Raw genomic sequence first — 20,506 nt, 5'->3', positions numbered from 1 at the left:
GTGACTGCCCCTTAAATGGCAGAAATGGCATTTCATCAGGCGCATGACTCCAAATCCAATATTCGTGGTATTGTACCACATTGCCTCCTTCAATTTAGGATTAGCATAGGGCTTTTTGTATTTTCCAATCTCTTTTTCTTTAACAAACTTAGAAAAATCCTTGTGATCTTAAAATAAAAAATTGAGCAGCATTACTTCATATTTCAATCTTAAAATACAAATTAACATCTTAAAAACCACCTGTATGTAAAATAATAGAATTCTATTTTCCATTTAAAAAGTATTATAACATGAAAAAAATACCTTTCAGTATTAAGATTAAATAACACATTATAAATTTGGAGGAATTGCCCTCAAGGCCTTGGTGTCTATGAGGCTCAGATCTTGTTCAACCTCTGATACAAAGTAACTGCCCCCTAGAGGTGGACAATTCCATTATGAAAAAAACAGATGACTCATAAAATGCACATATAAAGTAATTCTCATAAAAGTACAGAAACAAAAGCTAAAGGGTTGGTTTATTATTTACAAGAATATATCCACCTATAAAAGCTGGATATAAAGCAAACTACTAATGTGGTATACGGAAGAGGCTGGAGATGGGGAAGCTGAAGGAAAGATTAGTCCTGTGAAAATGGAACCATACATGTTCCCCAACCCAAAGCATGTATAAAGTTTTGCATTGCACCTGGTGAAGGCACTTCAGTTTGTAATGACCCTCAAGTTCCTGATTATTAGTGCACTGCTCTACCTTAAGTTTCTCTCTTAAAAGCCCTCTTAAACCAATAAAGAAAGGAATTTCTGAAAAGAATGTCCCACATAACGCTCAATCTCCTTTCTTCTTCCCATTCTTTGGACAAAGGATAAACTTTAAAATTTGAATGGCATTCTGAAGAAAGACAGTTGTCAATGAAAGGCAATTTGCGCATTTGGAAGAAGAAAGTTAGCACTGCTGTTAACAGTCTCAGGTGCGTCCCACATTGCAGACAATTAGATTTTGAAATAGTATTAGGGAAAGTGAGTTATTTTTCTCTTGGCCATATCTGAATCAGCATATGAGTGGAAAAATCTAACCAAAGCATATGTTTTTAATGAATGATATCATAATACTTTGTAATTAAGGGTGTATACTATACACAAAAGAATATTTTAAAATGACCAAACCTGATATTAGATGTGGTCCAATTTAATTCCTGCATTTGGGTGAAGCTCGAATGTCCTTGCCTCTCTGCGATCATGTCAGAGGTAAGTCTGCCACCAAACAAGTCTTTTGCATTCTCAATCTCTGGAGATTCCTAAATGAATATATTTAAAAAGTGATATCTTCTCTTCAAGATGATAAGCTCAAATGAATTAAAACAGAGCTGTCACTGGTTGTGCACTTATCATCATCACTGAAAAAATTCAAGTGCTCTTCTACGCCATTAACTACTCAATTCCAAATAATCAAATGGATTTGTAATCTCATCAGTGTAGATATTCTCTCAAATTATTTTTCATGTCCAACTAAACTTCATTAATTAATTTGTCAAGTATTTATTGAGCATCAACTATCAACCAATCAATTAAGAAGCATTTATTAATTCTAGTCACTATGGCAAATAAAGGGAAATACAAACATAAAAATAAGATTCCTTACCCTCCACAAATTTATTTTCTTTCGGAGGAAATGGGATGTACACATATAAATACATGCAAAACATACTCAAAGTGAATACAAGATAATTGAGTAGGGAGAAGAATCAGGAAAGGCCTTTTATAGGAGATGGTGTTGGAGCTAAGCTTTGAAGAAAGCTATCACTTCTAAGAAGTGGCGATGAGAAGGGCATTCAGTTTAGGAATGATACAAAGGCAGAAGGTGGAAAATCAGTCACGAGGAACAGTTGCAAGTAGACCACTCTGGTGGAAATGAACGACTGAATAGCATTTATTAGCACATTATGTTGCCAAGTATTATATTAAGCACCAGAGAGACAAGTACAAAAGTGAGACCATCCTTCCCCTCAAGAAGCTTACATTCTAAATGGGAGGATACAGTAATATAAGGGAGTGGTGGCCAGAGAGGATGTTTTGGCATGGGAAGTCACAGGGATGGTGAGTAGAGCCCAAAGAGTAGTGGATTAACATGCTCTTTCTGGTAGCAACCCATGCCTGATGATCATGGTACTTAGAAGTAGAGGTGAAAAGCTGGGGTAGGAGTAGGGGAGTGGGAGGTTTTTCCTCATTTGGCAACAAGGTTGAAAGTCTGAAGTTGGTTGGGATAAAATATGGAAAGTCAAGTGTGACCAGGGTTGGCTGGATGTTCTGACATCTAACCATATCAGTTTACACACACTTACTTACCATTGAGGATAGCATGGGACCCAAAATAGGGATTTTCAAAGTAAAATGAGTTAAGTCTCCCAGGGTATGGTTTCTTCAGGTCTGCTGGTCCATAGGAAACTATGGCAGGATGGAAGGCAAGAAGGTAACTACTCTATACTGTAGAGCACGTGAAAAGGAAAAATGTGTGATGCTGATCTCTGGAGAGGTAACCTCGAGCTAGACTGTGAAAGTCTCTAAATTTCAAACAGAGGAGTTAGCATTTGATTTCAGATCACTAGGGAGCTGCTGAAACTTTTTGAGCAGAGGAGTGCTTTAGGAATATCTCTTTGGCAGGTATAGAGAATGGACTTGAGAGGGCAGAGAATGAGAAATGATGAGAGCCTGAACTAGGGGGGTGGCTATGTGCAAGGAGAGGAGGAAGTGAATGTCAAAGATAAGCAGGCAGAGTCAATATGACTTGGCAAACAATTGAACATGAGGTGTGAAGGAAATTGAGGAGTCAATGATGCCTCTGAGGTGATGAGCTGGGGTGACTAGAAGGGTGGTGTGTGATAATCTGAATAGAAATAGACAAGTTCTGAAGAAAGGTAGATTTGAAGGGAAAGATAAGTTGTTTTAGACATGCTAAGTTTGAGCTGCTTATGGGATATCCAGTTTGTATTGTCCGACAGGCAGTTGGTGGTGATATGGGACTGGAGCCTAAGAGAGGGAGAGAGAGAGAGAGAGAGAGAGAGAGAGAGAGAGAGAGAGAGAGAGAGAGAGAGAGAGAGTAGGACTTCATGTATAGATTTGGGAGTCATTTGCCTAGAGATGCCAATGGAATCCACTGGAGCTGATTAAATCACCTACAGATAACATATACATATAAGAGGACCCAGGACAGAGTCTTGGGGGGTCACCCATAGTTAAGAGGTTCAACATGAATGCTGACACAAAACAGGAGACTAAGAAGAAGTAACCAGGAAAGTAGAAAGAGAACTTGAAGAGCACAATTTAAAGAGTGCCACTTAAAGAATAAAGAGTTATCCAGGAGGAGAGGATACTCATATCAAATAAAGTAGATAAGTGAAGGAATATGGGGACTGAGAAAAGGCCATTATATTTGACCATTAACTTTGGTGAGAGCAGTTTGGGTTAAATAAATGATAAAGTCAGAAGCCAGAATGCAAGAAGTGGAGGAATGAGTGAGAGGAGGGGAAGTGGAGGCAATGAGAATAGACCACTTTTTCTAGGAATTTGGCTGTGAAAGGAAGGAGAGATATAAGACAATAGCTTGAAGGGATGGTTGGGTCAAGTGAAGGATCTTCAAGAATGGGTGAGAACCAAAGATGTTTGTAGGTATCAAGGAATATTAGTCACTAGACAGAAAGAGTCTGAAGATTAGAGGACGAGCATTGTGGGAGAATCTACCAGAGGATATGGAAGGGGATGAGATCAAGAGTATAAGTAGAAAGATGGGCACTGGTGAGTAGAAGGACCACTATTTCATCAGAGATGAATCAAAAAAGGCAAGACAGAACAGGGAATGATGTCAAGGGGTTCTGAGATGTAGAATAGGAGGAAAAAGTGAGCTCCTATGAATATTTTTCTCAGTAAAATTTGCAGTGAGATTGTTGTTAGTGGATTGGGAGAGGAGTGGGGTATGAGAGACTTGAGGAAAGTAGAGAAGGTATAGAACAGCTTCTATAGAGATTGTGATAGAAAGTCAATTACAGAAGAATAAAATTATTGCCTTATGCCAATATTTGTATCAGGCCCAGTAAATACGATGGCATGATTTCTCCAGCATAGTTCAATAGTTTTTGAATAGGAGTGAAATGGTGGGGAAAATCCAGGTAATCCAAGTTTAACAAGGCATGAAAATTGACAGAACAGGGAAAAGGGATGAGGGACTTGAGAGTAGAGGACAGTGTATTGTTGAAATACTTAAAATACAGGGTCAAGAAAGGGAATGGAGAAAAGTGAAACTAGAGTAGGGGTGATGGCTTGGATGAACACTGGAGGGACCATGCACAGTGAAGCATACAAAGAAGAATGAGACATAATCCCTACAGTTTGGTGGGAAAGGCTGGACAAATATATATACATACACACATACATGCACACACACACAGAGGCATATATACACACATATATATACATGTGTGTATATATACATATGTGTGTGTGTATATATATATATATATATATATATACACACACAACTGATTATAATACAAGGCAGAATGTCAATATGCAATAAAAGGTATGAAACAAATAATACAGGATTTTGGAGGAAGAAATTACTTTTAGTTGAGGGAGAGAATCAAGTAAGATTTATGGAGCAGATAGCATTTAAGGCAGACCTTGGAGTATGGACTGTAATTGGAAAGGTAGTGAAGGGCATTGGAGGTAGAGAAAACTTTATGAATAAAGAAAAGCAAGGAGTCGGAAAATGTAAGCAACCCATTTGGACTTGAGTGTAAGTGGGACAGTTGGAGAGATAAGGCTTTAGAACATTCAGTTGGAGATGGTGAATCTTGAATGCTAAGCAAAAGAGTTTGAACTTTATTTGACTGATAGTAGGGAACCTTTGAAGGGCTTTGAGAGTATGGAGGAACAGTGTATACATAATGATCAGAGATTTACTTTAGCAAGTATAAACAGAGTAAATAATGAATGAGAGGGGAAAGAGACCTAAGAAGTTCAAAGACTACTAGTAGCCAAAGTCAAATGAAAGGTAATTATGGCCTTAACTAAAGTGGTAGGATGAAAGGAGATACAAGAAATATTTCAATATTAGAATCAATTAGACTGATTGGATGGCAACGGCTGGCATACAGCAGATACTCAGCAAATGCTTGTTGAACTGAATCGTTGTGATGGGTGAGACAGTAGTTAAAAATGACTATGAGCATTCAAGGTATGGAGTAGGGAGAATGGTGGGGATGTTAATAGTGATAAGAAGTTTTATGCGGAAGATGATGAACTGAGTATTTTGGACATAGTGAGTTCGAGATACTGGAGGATAATCAAGAGGTCTTATAGGCAACTAGAAATTTGCAAATAGAGCTCAGGACGGTGATTGAGACCGGAGACAGAGATTTTGGAGACAAGGGCTAGATGTGCAAAAGGGAGAAAGGAGAGTGTTGCAAATATTATTGGAGGAATAAATAGGCCTTGTAATGCTCATTATCAATACTGCTATTTTAACATAACAATAGAAATGCTCACTATAGAATTGACAAGAAAAAGAAATTGAGGTAATAAGCACAGGCAAAGAGAAAACAAAATTATTATTTTGTGCACATGATATGACAGTGTGCTTATAGAACCCTGGAGAATCAAATGAAACTTAAAATAATTAGTAACATCATTAGAGATACAAAATATAAGACAAATTCATATAAATAACCAGCATCATTGCTATATATAACCAACACAACCCAGTAAGAAAAGCTAAAAAGAGAAATTCCTTTCAAAATAACTACAGAGGCTATAAAAATATTTCATACTCCACATCATCAGCCTTGGTATTCCATCTTTGCTCTCTGACAGATTGGAAGGTGGGGCCATGAACTCTAAATCCCCATTTAAGTAGAGGGCTCAGATCAGACATCTCATTTTTAACCTGGCTGCACTACTTTGGAACTTCTCTGACTGACTTACTCCTTAATTTCCCCAACCCTCACCCCCATACCCCACTCCTTTTCAGCCACCTTTTGTGTATAGTCTTTCTCAATTAGATTATAAGCCACTTGAGGGCAGGGACTGTCTTTCTTTTTTCATATTTGTATCCCTGGTGCTTACCATAGTGCCTAGCATATAATAAGTGTTTAATCAATGTTTATTAGTTGATAGATTGAGTGTTATCTATCAAGATTCACTTGGGGACTAAATGAATCTACCTGTAAAACACTCTTTGCAAAATAAAGACAAACCTAAATAACTGGAGAAACATTAATCGATTATAGGTAGGTCCAGGTAGTATTATAAAAATGATACATTGCTAAATTAATTTATTCAGTGCCAACTAAACTTCCAAAAGAATAATTTATAGACCTAGAAAAATATAAAATTTTTATGGGGGAATAAAAAATCAAGAAATTCAAGGGTAATAATAAAAATGGGAGGGAAGTGGTTAATATTATCAGAAACATCTAAAACTATATTATAAAGCAATGATATTAAAACAATTTGGTACAAGGTTAAAAAAAGACAGGTTAATCAGTGAAACAGATTAGATATATGACATATAGAAACAAACAAACACAATAGCATAGGGTTGGATAAACCCAAAGACCCAGTTACCGGGGGAAGGACTCACTATTTAACAAAAATGACCAGGAAAATTGCACAGTAATCTGGCAGAAATGAGGTTTAGATCAACACCATACAACAAGTACCAAATGGATATGTGACCTAGCTATAAAGGCCACATTATAAGTTAGAGGAGCAAGGAAGAAATTACCTTTCAGATCTATGGAGAGGGGAAAAGTTAATGACTAAAGAAAGGATAAGCAAAGGATATCTGACAAGATAAAATGGACAATTTTGATTCCATACAATTAAAAAAAAAAGTTTTTGCACCAAAAAGAAAAAAAATGAATGTAGTAAAAGTTAGAAGGGAAACAGGTAACTGGGGAAAACTTTACAAGTTTCCCTGACAAAGGTCTCGTTTCCAAGATAAATAAGGAATTGATATGAATCAATAAGTCTAAGAGCCATTCCCCAGTAGATAAATGATCAAAGGATATAAAATGGTAGCTTTCAAAGGAAGAAATTCATGCTATCTTAACAATCATGAAACAATTCTCAAAATAACTAATAACTATAGAAATGCAAATTGAAGCAATTTTGAGGTTCCACCTCACCCATCAGACTGACAAATATGACGGGAAAACAACAAAAGTTGGAGGGCTGTGGAAAAACAAATACACTGGTGCACCGATGGTGGAGCTGTGAAACTGATCTGGTCATTATGGGAAGCAATTTAGAATTGTGTTCTGAAAACTAAACAAGCTCTTCATTCCCTTTGATTCAATTAGAGCACTGCTGGGACTATCCCTCAAAGAAATCAAAGAAAGAGGAGAAGGATATGTATGTACATAAATATTTATAGCAATTCTTTTTGTGGTAGTCAAAAACTGGAAACTAAGGAGACTGTCCTACTGGGGAATGGCTGAACAAATTGTGGTATGTGAATGTAATGGAATATTATTATGCTAAAAGATGAAATAGACAATTTCAGAGGAAACTGGGAAGAACTTCATGAATTGATGCAGAACAAAGTGAGCAAAACTAGGAGAACAGTTTATATAATGATACCACTCTATAGTGGTATATAGAAAAACAACTTTGAAAGACTTTAGAATTCTAAAAGGATCAAGAGGAAGTACACCACTGATTTCTTGATAGATATATATTGAGGGATTTGTTTTTCATTCAGAAAATTTGCTCAGGAAGTAGGAGGAGAGACAGGTTAATTAAAACAAACTTGTTACTGAAAAAATGATAAAACTTAAAGAAAGGGGAAAAAGGTTAGATAAGCCTTGGCCAGAAGTTTCACAAATACTGCTGAGCACAGAAAGACTGGTCACTGGCTAAATCTCCTGATATTTACACAGTGTTGGTCTCTTCCTTGCTTGTCTGTGAAATGCTGTCTAAGTAAGATAATGGCATGTTAATGTTTACTTTCTTCATGCCCGATGGCCTTTCCACACTCTGCCTGGTACTTGGTACAGTTTGCACAGAGATAGAAATAGATTTAATAATCTACCCTACCGCTATTTCAGGTATAATCATCACATTTGCAATGTTCTAACACTTTTTAAGGATATACCCATAAAATGTACCATTCTATATCTCTTGCCCAAATCTTCCATCAGCTCCATATACTTGTAGTAGAACAAATATTCTTTACCTGTACCTCAAATCTGTCTTACTTGGTTTTCCATTTATCGTATTGTTATATGTTTTATGCTGACCCAATACTATCTTACTGTACAAAAATATTTCCTTTTATTACAAAGAAGAAAGGCCTGTTATATGCTGAAGAAAAAGAAATCTATTGTTAGGGGCAAGTTTGCAAAACTTACAGAACTAGTTTTGCAAGATATCTAAGGCCACTGACTATCTCTGTCTCTTCCTTGTTCTGCACTTCCTGCCAAGAGATGGGATTTTATCTCAGCCAGACCTATTCCCTCATTCACTTCAATGCAATTTGACTTGCTTCTGACACATTATGTATATAATGTGTCTCAAATCCTCCTCCTAGTCAATGCCGGTTTCCAGGATTGTGGATCCCAAGGTAAGTACCAAATGTGTCCTTGAAACCCACCTCTCTGCTGCCTCCTCCTGACTGATCATATTCTAGGAGTATGGGTAAAAGCAGCGGTAAAAACCTACGCCTGGGCTCTGGGCAAGGGGAAGAGAGGAGGGACAAGAGATTGAAAATAGAATGTATCAACTGTATGTCACTAGTGCTGAGCACACTCTTGTTCTTTAACCACCCTCATCTTTGTAAAGAGGGAGATGGTGGGCAAAGAAAGAAGCATAAGAGAATAGGATGGAGGGGAGTATACAATTCATCATCACAACTATGAATGTAAACTTACACATAAAACAGAAGAGAAGAATGGATTGGAAAGCAATGTCCGACATTATGTCGTTTTCAGTAAACACACTTGAAACATAAAAGATTCACACAAAGTTAAAATAAGGTTATACTATGCATCAGCTGAACTGAAAAAAGCAAGGGTAGTGATTATGATCTCAGATATGACAATAACAAAAACTAGAAAAAAAATCGACAAACTAAAAAAAAAGCCCAAACCATAAATGTCAAAATAGAAATTAAAGACAAGAACTATGAATGAAATGACTAATAACCTGAGGGGACTGAAGAAGCCTGCTACCACCACCTTCTGACACAGAAGTGATAGGCTTACAATGCAAAATTAGACATACATTTTTGGACATGTCCAATATGGGAATTTGCTTTCACTATTCATCTTTGTTACAAAGGCTTTGTTTTAATTTTCCTTCAGTTTGGGAGGAGATAAAGTAGAAGGGGAGAAAGGGTTCTTCCTGAAAAAAAAAAAAAGAGAATTTGAAGGAAGGCCAAAGAGAATTAGAGATAACTTTGGCTAGGAGAACTTTCTTTTCTGAGACTTCCGTAACTGCAGCTGTTGAGAGGTAGAGGCTACCAGGCTGCATCTCTACAAGGGATGATTTGCTAGATGATGCCTGTGGGGACTCAGCTTACACTCGGAAAACTGATTTTTTTTACCTAAGTGAACGATTTTATATTTATTGGTATTGAATTTCATCTTATTAGATATAGCCCAATGCTCCAGAATGTCCAGATGTATTTGGATCCTGTCATCCAACGTGTTAGCTATCCCTTCTAGCTTTGTGCCATATGTAAATTTCATAAGCACATTATTCAAGCCTTTAGTTACTGACAAAAATGTTACATAGTGTATGGACAAACACAGATTCCTGGTGGACCTCACTGGAAAACTCCTACCACACTGACACTGAACCTTTAACAACTACACTTTGAGTTGTTGTACTCAACTACTCCCTAAGAGCTATTCTCTCCATCAGAGGAATAAACCAGCACAGGGAAAAGCTCTGCCCTGGCATATATACATGCCAACCTAAGAATATCACTCAGGCCCATTTTTCAGCTCCCCGGTTTTCTTCAAGGTGGTACTAGCAAGAAAGAATGGGAATAACTGATAAAGGAAAGATCTGTAGGAAGTAGAAAGAAATAAGACTGAGGGCAAAGATGAAAAAGATAATTCTAAACAGAACAAGTAAACGACATTTTCCCATATGTACTCATTCATTCTATGCTTGGTGGGAAATATACTGGGCTTAGGGCCTAGAGAAGATACAAATGAGGAAATCTCAGTGTCTGTCCTCTAGAAGCATATAATCTAATAGAAACATGTAGGACAGGGATAGGGAATAGATATGTAATTGTACTGGTATAGGGAACTCCTTGGATGAGAACACTAGCAGGCAGGTCAGCAATTTCTCTGTCTCTTACAAGTACAAAGAGGCTAAGTGACATTTGGAGGGTAATCCAACCAGCATTTGTCAGAGGGAGACTCAAACTCACATGTTCCTCGTTCTGAGGCTGGCTTTCTATTCATTCCATCATACTGCCTCCAGCTCCGTTTAGTGAGCTTCTGAGTTACAGCAGAAAAAGGTAGAAGTCTGGAGTAACCCAGAGCTGAGGTTTGGGGCAAGAGGCAGGTGGATATAGGACAAGGGGGCAAAAAGATGTGAGATCCAAGGGCAGCAGAGAAATGAACTAGCTAACTATAGGGTCTCTCCTGGAAAAGGAGAAAAGTGAAGTCAGAAAAAAGCCTGAGAAAGTATTGAAGTGAGGAGGGATTGGAGGTCTTGATGAGGGCTAAGAATAGGGTTGGGAAAAATGACATCTACGAAGAGATGAAATAATTGGAGATAATGGTCAGTCAGAATAATGCATAACAATAATCAATTAATAATTAATCAGAGCAATCAATTTTCAAGGGGAATACTTGTGGATAAACCCCATCCCTATGTATGGCTAAGGCGGAGTGAAGGTTTAGAGCATGGGATATAAGGGAGCTGAGGAATTGTGAGGTGGGAGAATTTGAGGGGGCAACTAAGTGGTGCAGTGAATAGAATGCTGGGTCTGGAGTCAGGAAGACCTAAATTCAAATCCGACTTCAGAAATATGCTAGCTGTGTGACCCTGGGCAAGTCACTTAACCCTGTTTGCTTCAGTTTCCTCATCTGTAAAATGAACTGGAGAAGGAAATGGCAAGCCACTCCAGTATCTTTGACAAGAAAACCCCAAATGGGGTCATGAAGGGCCAGACATGACTGAAACGACCGAACAACAGTAATATGAATGCTGAAGTAGTCTCCTACTAAAAAGGTCAGGAATTGAGAAGGAGAGAATGATAATGACCTCGAGATGAATTCCTTGGGAGAAAATAGGGAGACCAGTACAACAGCCACCATGATCTAAATTGGGTAAGGAAACTGTAATTGGGCGGACTTCAGGGAAGAGGCTGCTGTGTGAGAATACGAAAGTGGCAGTGGGGACAAAGAATAGTACAATTCTCTTCCCAGGACAGTATAAGGGGCATTTAAGAGAAAGTATGTACCCTGTGCTAGAGAAGGCTGGCCGGGCAGTGTCTTTGGGGGAAATCAGATCTCAGTGAGGGCTAGAAAATGAAAGCACTGTGAAAAAAAGAGGTCCAGGGTGAATGGAAGGTTGTTTGCTACGGAATGGGAATTTCAGAGGACACAGTGGAAGGAATGGATGGGAATGGCTGGGGTAGAAGTATTGATTAGGAGGAGAACAGGAGGTGGGGATTGTTAGCCATAGCAATGGTAGTTGGTTGCAAATGAAAGCTCACAGTCTCCAAGGGGTGTTGCAAGAGGGCGCTCAGGGCTGGGTTCACTCTGGCCTGCTGGTGCTGCAAATGCTCTTCCTCTAGGGTAGCTGGGGAAAGGGGGCTGTGCTGCTAGCAGTGGGCCTACGATCCTTCCCCTGGATGTCAGATGCTATTGGTATACCAGGCCTGTGTCTAGGTTTAACTCAGGCCTGCTGCCGCAGCTGCTATTTCTCCAGAGGAGGAAGTGATGACCAATAATGTCAAATGCTATGGAGAGGTCAAGAAAAATGAGCACATAGACAAAGCCACTGAATACGACAATTATGAGGTCACTGGTGACCTTTCAGACGAGTGTTTCAGTCAAGTTGTGGAAAAGCCTGGGTGCAAATGTTTGAAAATTTAACAGGTGATAAATAAGGTGAGGTAGCAAACATAGACAGCTACTCACCAAGAAGATTAGAAGTCAAAGGGAAAAGAGAGGTGAGAGAATGATGTAAGGGAAAGATCACTGCCTCTGGAGCAAAAAAACAGGTTCAAATCCCACCCCTCACATGACTTGTTTGATGATGGACAAGACGTTTAACTTTCTTGTGCCTCAGTTTCTTCATCTAGAGAATGAGAGGGTTGGAATAGATGGCCTCTGAGGTCTCTTTAAACTACACAACTGTCGACATCTATGATCTAATCATGTATGTGAGCAGTTACAACATGCAGATGTAGCCAATGCATTAATTTGCTTTGTTTAGTTGTGTTGCAAGGGAGGGTTCTATTGCAAGGGGTATTGGGAAGCCATAGCAACAGAAAAAAAAAAGGCTCAACACCTCCAAAAAAGAGGGTATCGTTTCAATAATTTGAGGGAGTAGTAGATCTGATGAAAGATTTTTTACATAAGGGAGTCAAGTGAATGTTTATAGAAACAGTAGATGGAAGGGCAGCTAGGTCAAACAGTAGATAGAATGATGGGCCTGGAGTCAGGAAGACTCATTTTCCTGAGTTCAAATCTGGCCTCAGACACTTACCAGCTTGGGACCCAGGGCAAGTCACTTAACCCTGTTCGCCTCAGTTTCTTCATCTACAAAATGAGCCGGAGAAGAAAATGGCAAACCACTCTAATATCTTTGCCAAGAAAACCCCAAATGGGGTCATGAAGGGTCAGAAATGACTGATCAACAACAACAAAGAAGAAACCATTGCATAATGAGAGGTGGATGATTTGAGAAAGACAAGAGATTATTTATGGAGCAAGGAGGTGGGATGGGATGGGACCAAGGGCACAGCTGAGAAGGTTATTCTAAACCAGAAAGAGATAGGAGGGAAGGAAGAAAGGACAAGCAAAGACACAGAGCTTAGAACATATTTATGTATATTTTATATAATCAAAGAAATGTTAGTAAGGCATAGCATATCATAGCATATCTATTTATATCTATATGTGTGTGTTTGTTTGTACATAGCTGTTTGCATATGTCTCCTCCATTAGACTGTGAGATCCTTGAGACCAAGACTTCCTTTTTGCCTTTCTTTGTATCCCCAGCACTCAGCACAGTGCATGGCATATGTGCTAGTGCAGGCACTTAATACCTGCTTGTTGACTGGCCAGTCAAACTATCTTCTTTTCCCTACTTTCTCCAACAAAACCTCACACTTGAATTGAGATATATTTCTTTTTTTCCTAATGCAAAAGTTCTTTTAAAAGAGAAGTACATTGAAAAACAACCATATTTTAATATCACATTAAAATGAGGATAGATGAGTACTGAAATAGATTGATATATCCTTCAGATCCCCTCAAAAAGAAGGTACGTAGTGTACTTTTTGACTAAGATGGTGATATGAAAAGGCATAGAGAATATCAGATATACCACATAAATCCCAGTCAATGTCTGAAAATGACTTCTGAAATACCGGTGCTAAAGGACCAGCTGCCCCATCACCTGAAGATTGACTAACTACATTATGGTACATGAATGCAATGTGGTGTCTGTGCCATAAGAAATGATGAATGCAAAGACTTCAGAAAAGCATGGGAAGACTTACATGAACTGATACATAGTGACATAAGCAGAACCAGTAAAACAATTTACACATTGAACACATAAATATAAATATATTATAAATGTAAATATATTACACACAAATATAATAATATATATTATATAATAAATATACAATATATATACCATATTATGTAAACAAATATAAATATATTTATATAAATAAGTATATTATAAATAAATACATATAAACACATGTACATAAAAATAAATGTAAAGAATAAAAAGCTGAAAATGCATAATGCATGACTATAATAACCAGGCCATAAAAATTTTAAAAATTAACCCTTCTTTTCATTGCAGAGGTAGCAAATTACGAATAGGGAATATTGTACATACTGTCAGACACAGTAGATATGCTGGTTAGTTTTGCTGAACTGGGTTTTTTTTTGTTTTATGTTTAAGTCTTTGAAACAGAGGCAAGAGAGGGATAGATTCAGAAATGAATATGATATAATACAAAAGGCATTAATAAAATAAGATAAAATTTAAAAACTAAGACATGCTTTGGATGTCCACTATCATGTGACAACAATATAACTTGAAATTTGGTGATAACATAGATTTGTCTTGGATTCCATTCAGCTGAGTTTAGTTAGGAGATTTTACTAGAAGGACCTCATAGCACTGTAATATTACCCACTGTCATAGTATGGACCTAGACTTCAGCATGACATCAGGATGTTAATTAAATGTAGTCTTACTAAAGGCAAAGGAGAGCTTAAAGTGATTAGTGAAGGTCCCTTTCCAGGGTAATCCAGTCTTAGGGTTAGCTGAGAGAAGCATTTTGGATCTACATTCTGGAATAGGTCCTATAATAAGCAGAACGACGATTGTGGGACTTCTCAGGGATTATAGTAACTATGTACAAAATGGTCTTACAACAACTCTACAATAACTTTATGAAAGTCTTGGTGGTGCTGGATATGATGCTATCTTTGTACTTATCTCTGCACCCACACTTATTCCTCTTGGCCAGATTAGCAATGTTTTTCTACTATAAATCAATTAAAAATAAACAACAGCATTGTGCCAGAAGTGAAAAATACTTGTTATTGCAGGGCTAGGGCTATGGGAGGATTCTTGAGCATAGTAAGTGTATCCACCATGCTGGCTCAATGGCCCCTATTGTGCAGGCAATTTTTTTTAGCAGGTAGACATTGAAATAATTATCACCTCTATTAGTGTGTACACATATATACACATATGTGTATATATACATAAATATATACATATACACATCGATATGTAGGTATGTATCTGACACATGTGCAGAGTGCCTCAAAAGGCCTCTCTACTTTTGGAGGATGATGGGGACCTGGCTTCCAGTAGTTGTGATTCTGCGTGAGAAAAGTGCCTTGAAGAGTCTGGCCAGCTTATATGTCCCTGGTTCCCACTGGTTAACTATATGTTAGGATTTGCTGAAAGATCATTCCAAAAGGTCCCATCTGCTTCAGACATTTCAAGGATTTTGATGATTTTCACTCATCACATGGTAAGGGAAAGGAACTTAAGGGCTGCTCTCTTTCTGAGGCTACATGGCCTGGCAATAGGACTTCAGTCCTTGGTCTCTGTGTTTGTTCTTTTCCCTTCCGGGTGAAGGGAACCGAGCCTCCATGACCTTGTGAGTTCAAATGCTAGACCATCCTGGCATTCCAGGGCATGGGCTCTAGAGTCAGAGCAGTACCAATGAATAGATGAGCAAAGAATGATCTTTGGGACACTAGACCAGTGAGAGTAGAGATGCAAACTCATTCAGCAGTCATGCTACTTCCTGATATGAACTTGGTGGGAACAATGCTATGTAGGAACTGAGCTAGTCCCTTGGGTGACTAGGCCTACTCCTCCTCTTTCCCAAGGTGTTGTATGGGAGTGTATGCCACTGAGGTGTTAGGGGAAAGCATGGTAAGCAGTTCTTGCTATTTTTGGCAGTTCCTGCTGTTGGATATTGGAGTGGTTTGCCATTTCCTTCTACAGCTCATTTGAAGATGAAGAAACTGAGGCAAACAGAGTTAAGTAACTTGCCTAGGGTCAGCTAGTAAGGGTCTGAGACTGGATTTGAACTCAGGAAGATGAGTCCTTCCAGGCCCAGTACCCTAACCACTGCTTCACTGAAGTAAAGATTACCCTTTGTAAAAACTAATTGATGCCAAATGTTTAAATGGAATTGGGGTGCTGGGCATTGGTACCTATTAAAGGAGGGAACAAATCCAGTGCGGCCTTAAGCATATGGCAGTATAGAAAAGGGCCAACCCCTTCAGGGTCACCCACTGGAACTCCAAGGGGCAGATACAGCAGCCTGGCCCTTGGAAAGTCAGAGAATATACTGGTTAAGTAAACATACACACACGTACACACATACATACTTATATACTACGTAGATTTATGACATATGTGTTATAGTACCTGGCGCATAGCAAAGTGCTTAATAAATGCTCTCTCTCTATAATATGCATGTATTTTATTATCTATAATGCTATATATTCACATACAAACGTTCACAATTTTAACTACTTCTAAAATTTGTTTTATAGGCCTGCATTTTTCTAAACTTCTTAAGGTTGTGTGTCATAGTACAAAGGTAGCCAAGCTCAAGGTGATTACAGCTAATTAATTTGAAAATACATGATTTGGCCAAATACTGTAGTAGAAACAACTCACTACTGAGATTCCATCCAATGCTTTGAGATCTGGAAGGTGGAAGATTACAAACAACCGGTAGTTTTCTTGATTCCATACGATAAGATTTCCACACATGTCTAAAATGATCAGATTGTATAAACCCTAGCCAAAAAAAAAACCATTTTGAATTCACATAAAGTTGCTATGCATGCTTTTATTTAATCCCCTGAGAAATTTCATTAACATTTATTTGGACTAACTAATTGACTCTATACTTGAGTAACAATGAGGCACTTGTCATATACATTTGCTGAATTAACCTTCTTAGGTCACTAGGATCTCTTCCTTTACTATTCCAGGACTGGAAACACCAAGATGAGAAGGGTATAGCAAATCATCACCCATAAAGGATTAGGTGGAGGAGCTAGTGGTGATGTTTAATTGCAGAAGAAGAGGAAGACGTAGGGAAAATATGATAGCTGTCTTCAAGTATTTGAGGGCTGGTCATGTGAAAGAGGGATTATACCTCTTTTGATTGAGTCCAGAAGGCAGAATTAGAAGAAATGAGTGGAATTTACAGAGAGGAAAGTTTTAGCTTCATAGAAGAGTAAGGGTAAGGGGTAAAGGCCCTATTAGTCTTGGACCAATGAATTTACAAATGAAAGGGCTGAGAATTCTGGCTGAGTGGGGAGTAGACAATTATCTTACCTCCTGGGCACTTAGCCTACTCATTTATATGGACAATTAGGAGAGACTAGTTTTCAAAAACCTAGAAGCCCCAAACTTCTACAGCTGATTGGAAATTATTAGGCAAATTATCATTTAAAACTTTATAGCCTAGCCTTCAGAGATGAAAATTTGGGGATTATATTGGATATTCATTATAAACTAGAGGGAGGTCTCTGATCATAGGGAAAGAGCCTTATATCAAGAAAGTAGCAAAATGAGCAAACCTAAGGGCCTTAGCTAGGTGGGACAATCTTACTCTTTATTCTAAATAACTTACTATCTGGGACTGAGAACCTACTGTTAGGTGGATGGGCAGTCTCTGAGCTCAGTCTTGGAGTGAACAAAGGAAAGATTTTTTTTTGCTTTTTAGGGAAAGTGTGTGTGTGTGTGTGTGTGTGTGTGTGTGTGTGTGTGTGTTCTAAAAGCCATAGCTAAAAAAAGGCCAAACCAACCAAACAAAACATGGCCACAGCTCTGGCTGAGCCAGAAGATGGAAGGCAATAGGAAGCAGCAATCACAGAGAATACTTATCCAGAAGCCTATGGAGGCTAAAAGACCAGAATTCAGCAGATACTATGTGTCCAGCACAGCAGTACCTGGTGGAGCCTACACCACCAGGTGAGAGCAGGCTTGACTGGCACAGTCTACAACACCAGTGTTGTTAGGTATCGGTAGGAGCAGCATGATGACATCAGTAGAAAACATTTGTGGCACTGCAGCATCAGAGGCATGAGCTGCCCTTCCACACGTGTGCTTTGGCCACATATATCCCTTGTGTACGTCACTACATTTTTTTCTATATGTGTGCCCATTATTCCAGCTGATGCTGTGTGTATCTGTGCCCAGGTTTATGAAGGAAATATTTTGTCGCTACTTTTCTTATAACGCCATTTCATTAAAATGCCTTTGTTTTGAAATAACTGTATCCCCTTACCAGCTATTACTGGCAAATATATTGGTGGGGTCTCCCAAGTTATAGCTTTAGGGGATGCAGAACCACAGAGTACCTTGAATCTGGGATAGCTGTCTACTTGGGGATTTAACCTATGATTTGGGCATTGCTTTTAGGAGCCATAATAACAAATCCTGGGTGCTACCTAAGGAAAAACTTCCTGACAGTTGGAGCTACATAAAAGTAGGTAGCAAGTTCCCTATTACTATAGGTCTTCAAGAAAAGACTGGATGACCACTTGATGGGGAAGTCATAGAGGAGATTCCTGTTTGCTTAAGGTTGGACTGGATGACCTCTAAAGTCACTTCCAACTTGGAGATTCTTTAAGAATGTGGTTTTGTGATTCAGCAACCCATGAATATTTGATATAGGTACTCTCTCTATCCATGCAGACTACAAACCTTTAATACTTTAGTAAATGCTCTTCGTGAGTTTCTGTGACCAAAAACCTTCATCACCTGGTTACAGATCTTCTGGTGATGAACCTCTTTAAATTTAGCTAGGCCATAACCAAAAAAAAAAAAATAAGACTGGCTAAGGTTTTCATTAGCATCTAAGGGACTCCATTGCTCTTTCCTTAAAACCACTGAACAGAATGAAACATTATGAAATAATTATGAAATAATTTCAAGGTCTTTCTAAACTGCTGACATTTACAAGACAAGGTGCCTACAGCCCACATTTTTCTCTTATCCCAATAGGGATTCTCACCATGTTACACAGATCCTAGTTCCCAACAAAAGTCCTACTCTGATATGTCACTGAGGCATGAATATGTATGTATATATTTATGTATGTAAATATATACATATACTTATATTCATATTATGCCTACACATATACACACATAAAGAGTAAATATACATTATTAAATAATTATCACAAACTCTAAAACATTAAAATTTACCTTTAAATTGTAGATCTCCTGGTTGGTTGCAATAAAATTATTGTTTATGTATAATTCAATTATGGTGTAAGCTTTTTGTAAACCAACCAATGAGGTGATCTTGTTATTTTCAAGAGAAAGGTAATGAAGATGAAGCATGTTTTCAAAGACATGCTTTTCCAACCCAGTAAGGATATTATTATTTATGCTGAAATGAGTTAGTTTGGTCAGTTTTGAAATGCCTGGGAAAATAATCAAATATAAGAGAAAATTCAGAACAAAAGAAAAAAATTAGACTTCAAAGTAAAGTTTTGGCTGCATCACTGGAGTTCTTTGGCAGTAGCAGAGAACTTGAAGGACCCTGAAGCATTAATTTATCATTTTATTTTCTTCTATGGGAGAAGCAAAGATTATGGACATATAAGCTTTTAGACCAATCAATCATGTTTTGGTTTTCTCAATTGAGTTATTCTTCCTTAAGTGATTAGAAAAGGAAATCTATCTAGGAAATGTCATTTTGCTTTCACTTCATCTTGAAATAAACAGTGACCAGTTTGAATTCACAGAGTTCATATTTATTACTAAAGATGTCAATTTACCTTTTGAAGATTTCCAAATAATTCAAAGAACTAGAAAATGGCAAAGGGTGAACAGCCACTATTAATACTTCATTACTATTATTTAGTATCATTTGAACTAATTCCACCCTGTTCACAACGAGTAGCCTATTTGGAAGACTTGAAAGAATACCTTTGCTGTTTTGTATGCCCTGAAGAATGATTATAAAGAAATGCAGCATAGCTCTGAGTTGAATAAAGCAAAAAAAAAAACAAAAACAAACCACCACCACAACAAAAAAGACGGTAGTCTAGAACAGAACTTTCAATATAAAAAAAAATTCCCTCGTGTGGATATTAAGTTCACGTATGCTCATGTAGGAAAAAAGATGGGATATCTATGTCCAAATCCAGGTTAGCTGTGTAGCAAAAATACAGGCTATCTGGCAGCAGGCTAGTTTGTCTACCTTCTGCTAGAATTAAAGACAAGAAGACAACTGTAGGGAGCGGAGGTGTATGTTCAGAAAGATTCATGGTTAGCACTATACTACTTAGGAGTGAAAAACTTGAACCCATTTTAAATTATACGATTATAATAACTATTAACAACAACAATCACAACTGATGTTTATAAGTGAATCCAATGCTAGAATTTCCCAAACTGTCTTCTATGCAACCTTAGTGTTCTGCATAAAGTACACAGGGATTCTGTGAGAACATGTCAATGCAATAACTATTTTATCCTCTAAAATATTAAGCATAAAATTATGTATGGATCAAAATATGTGTGCATGCCATATTGTGGAAATAAGTTTAATTTTTAAAATTATGTTTCAATATTCACCTGTTCCTTTTTTTATCCTAGGTGTGTGGGTATGTGTGAAAGGGAGGCGGGTGCTACACACCACCACAGTCACTTACATTAGCATTTAGATTCTCTCAACATGTTTCATGCCACAAAGTATTATTTAATCAAATTAGTTTGGGTATTCTAAT

General features: G+C 37.9%; 1 protein-coding gene across 1 annotated transcript in view; it reads right to left on the bottom strand.

Annotated features, from left to right (window-relative positions):
* LRRC9 (leucine rich repeat containing 9) overlaps window positions 1-20,506 on the bottom strand; it is a 143,832-nt gene that overhangs the window by 37,496 nt on the left and 85,830 nt on the right. The window contains exons 22-24 of the mRNA XM_020986480.2: window positions 18,975-19,195; window positions 16,426-16,548; window positions 1,165-1,295 (exon numbers count right to left, since the gene is read on the bottom strand). Coding sequence (XP_020842139.1) covers window positions 1,165-1,295; window positions 16,426-16,548; window positions 18,975-19,195 — 475 coding nt within the window. The remainder of the gene's footprint in view (window positions 1-1,164; window positions 1,296-16,425; window positions 16,549-18,974; window positions 19,196-20,506) is intronic.

This window comes from Phascolarctos cinereus, unplaced genomic scaffold, assembly GCF_003287225.1.
Source record: "Phascolarctos cinereus isolate Bilbo 61053 unplaced genomic scaffold, phaCin_HiC Scaffold_3;HRSCAF=262, whole genome shotgun sequence".
Lineage (NCBI taxonomy): Eukaryota > Metazoa > Chordata > Mammalia > Diprotodontia > Phascolarctidae > Phascolarctos > Phascolarctos cinereus.
The sequence above is the reverse complement of the archived record's forward strand: the minus strand, read 5'-3'. Positions and strand labels throughout refer to the sequence as shown.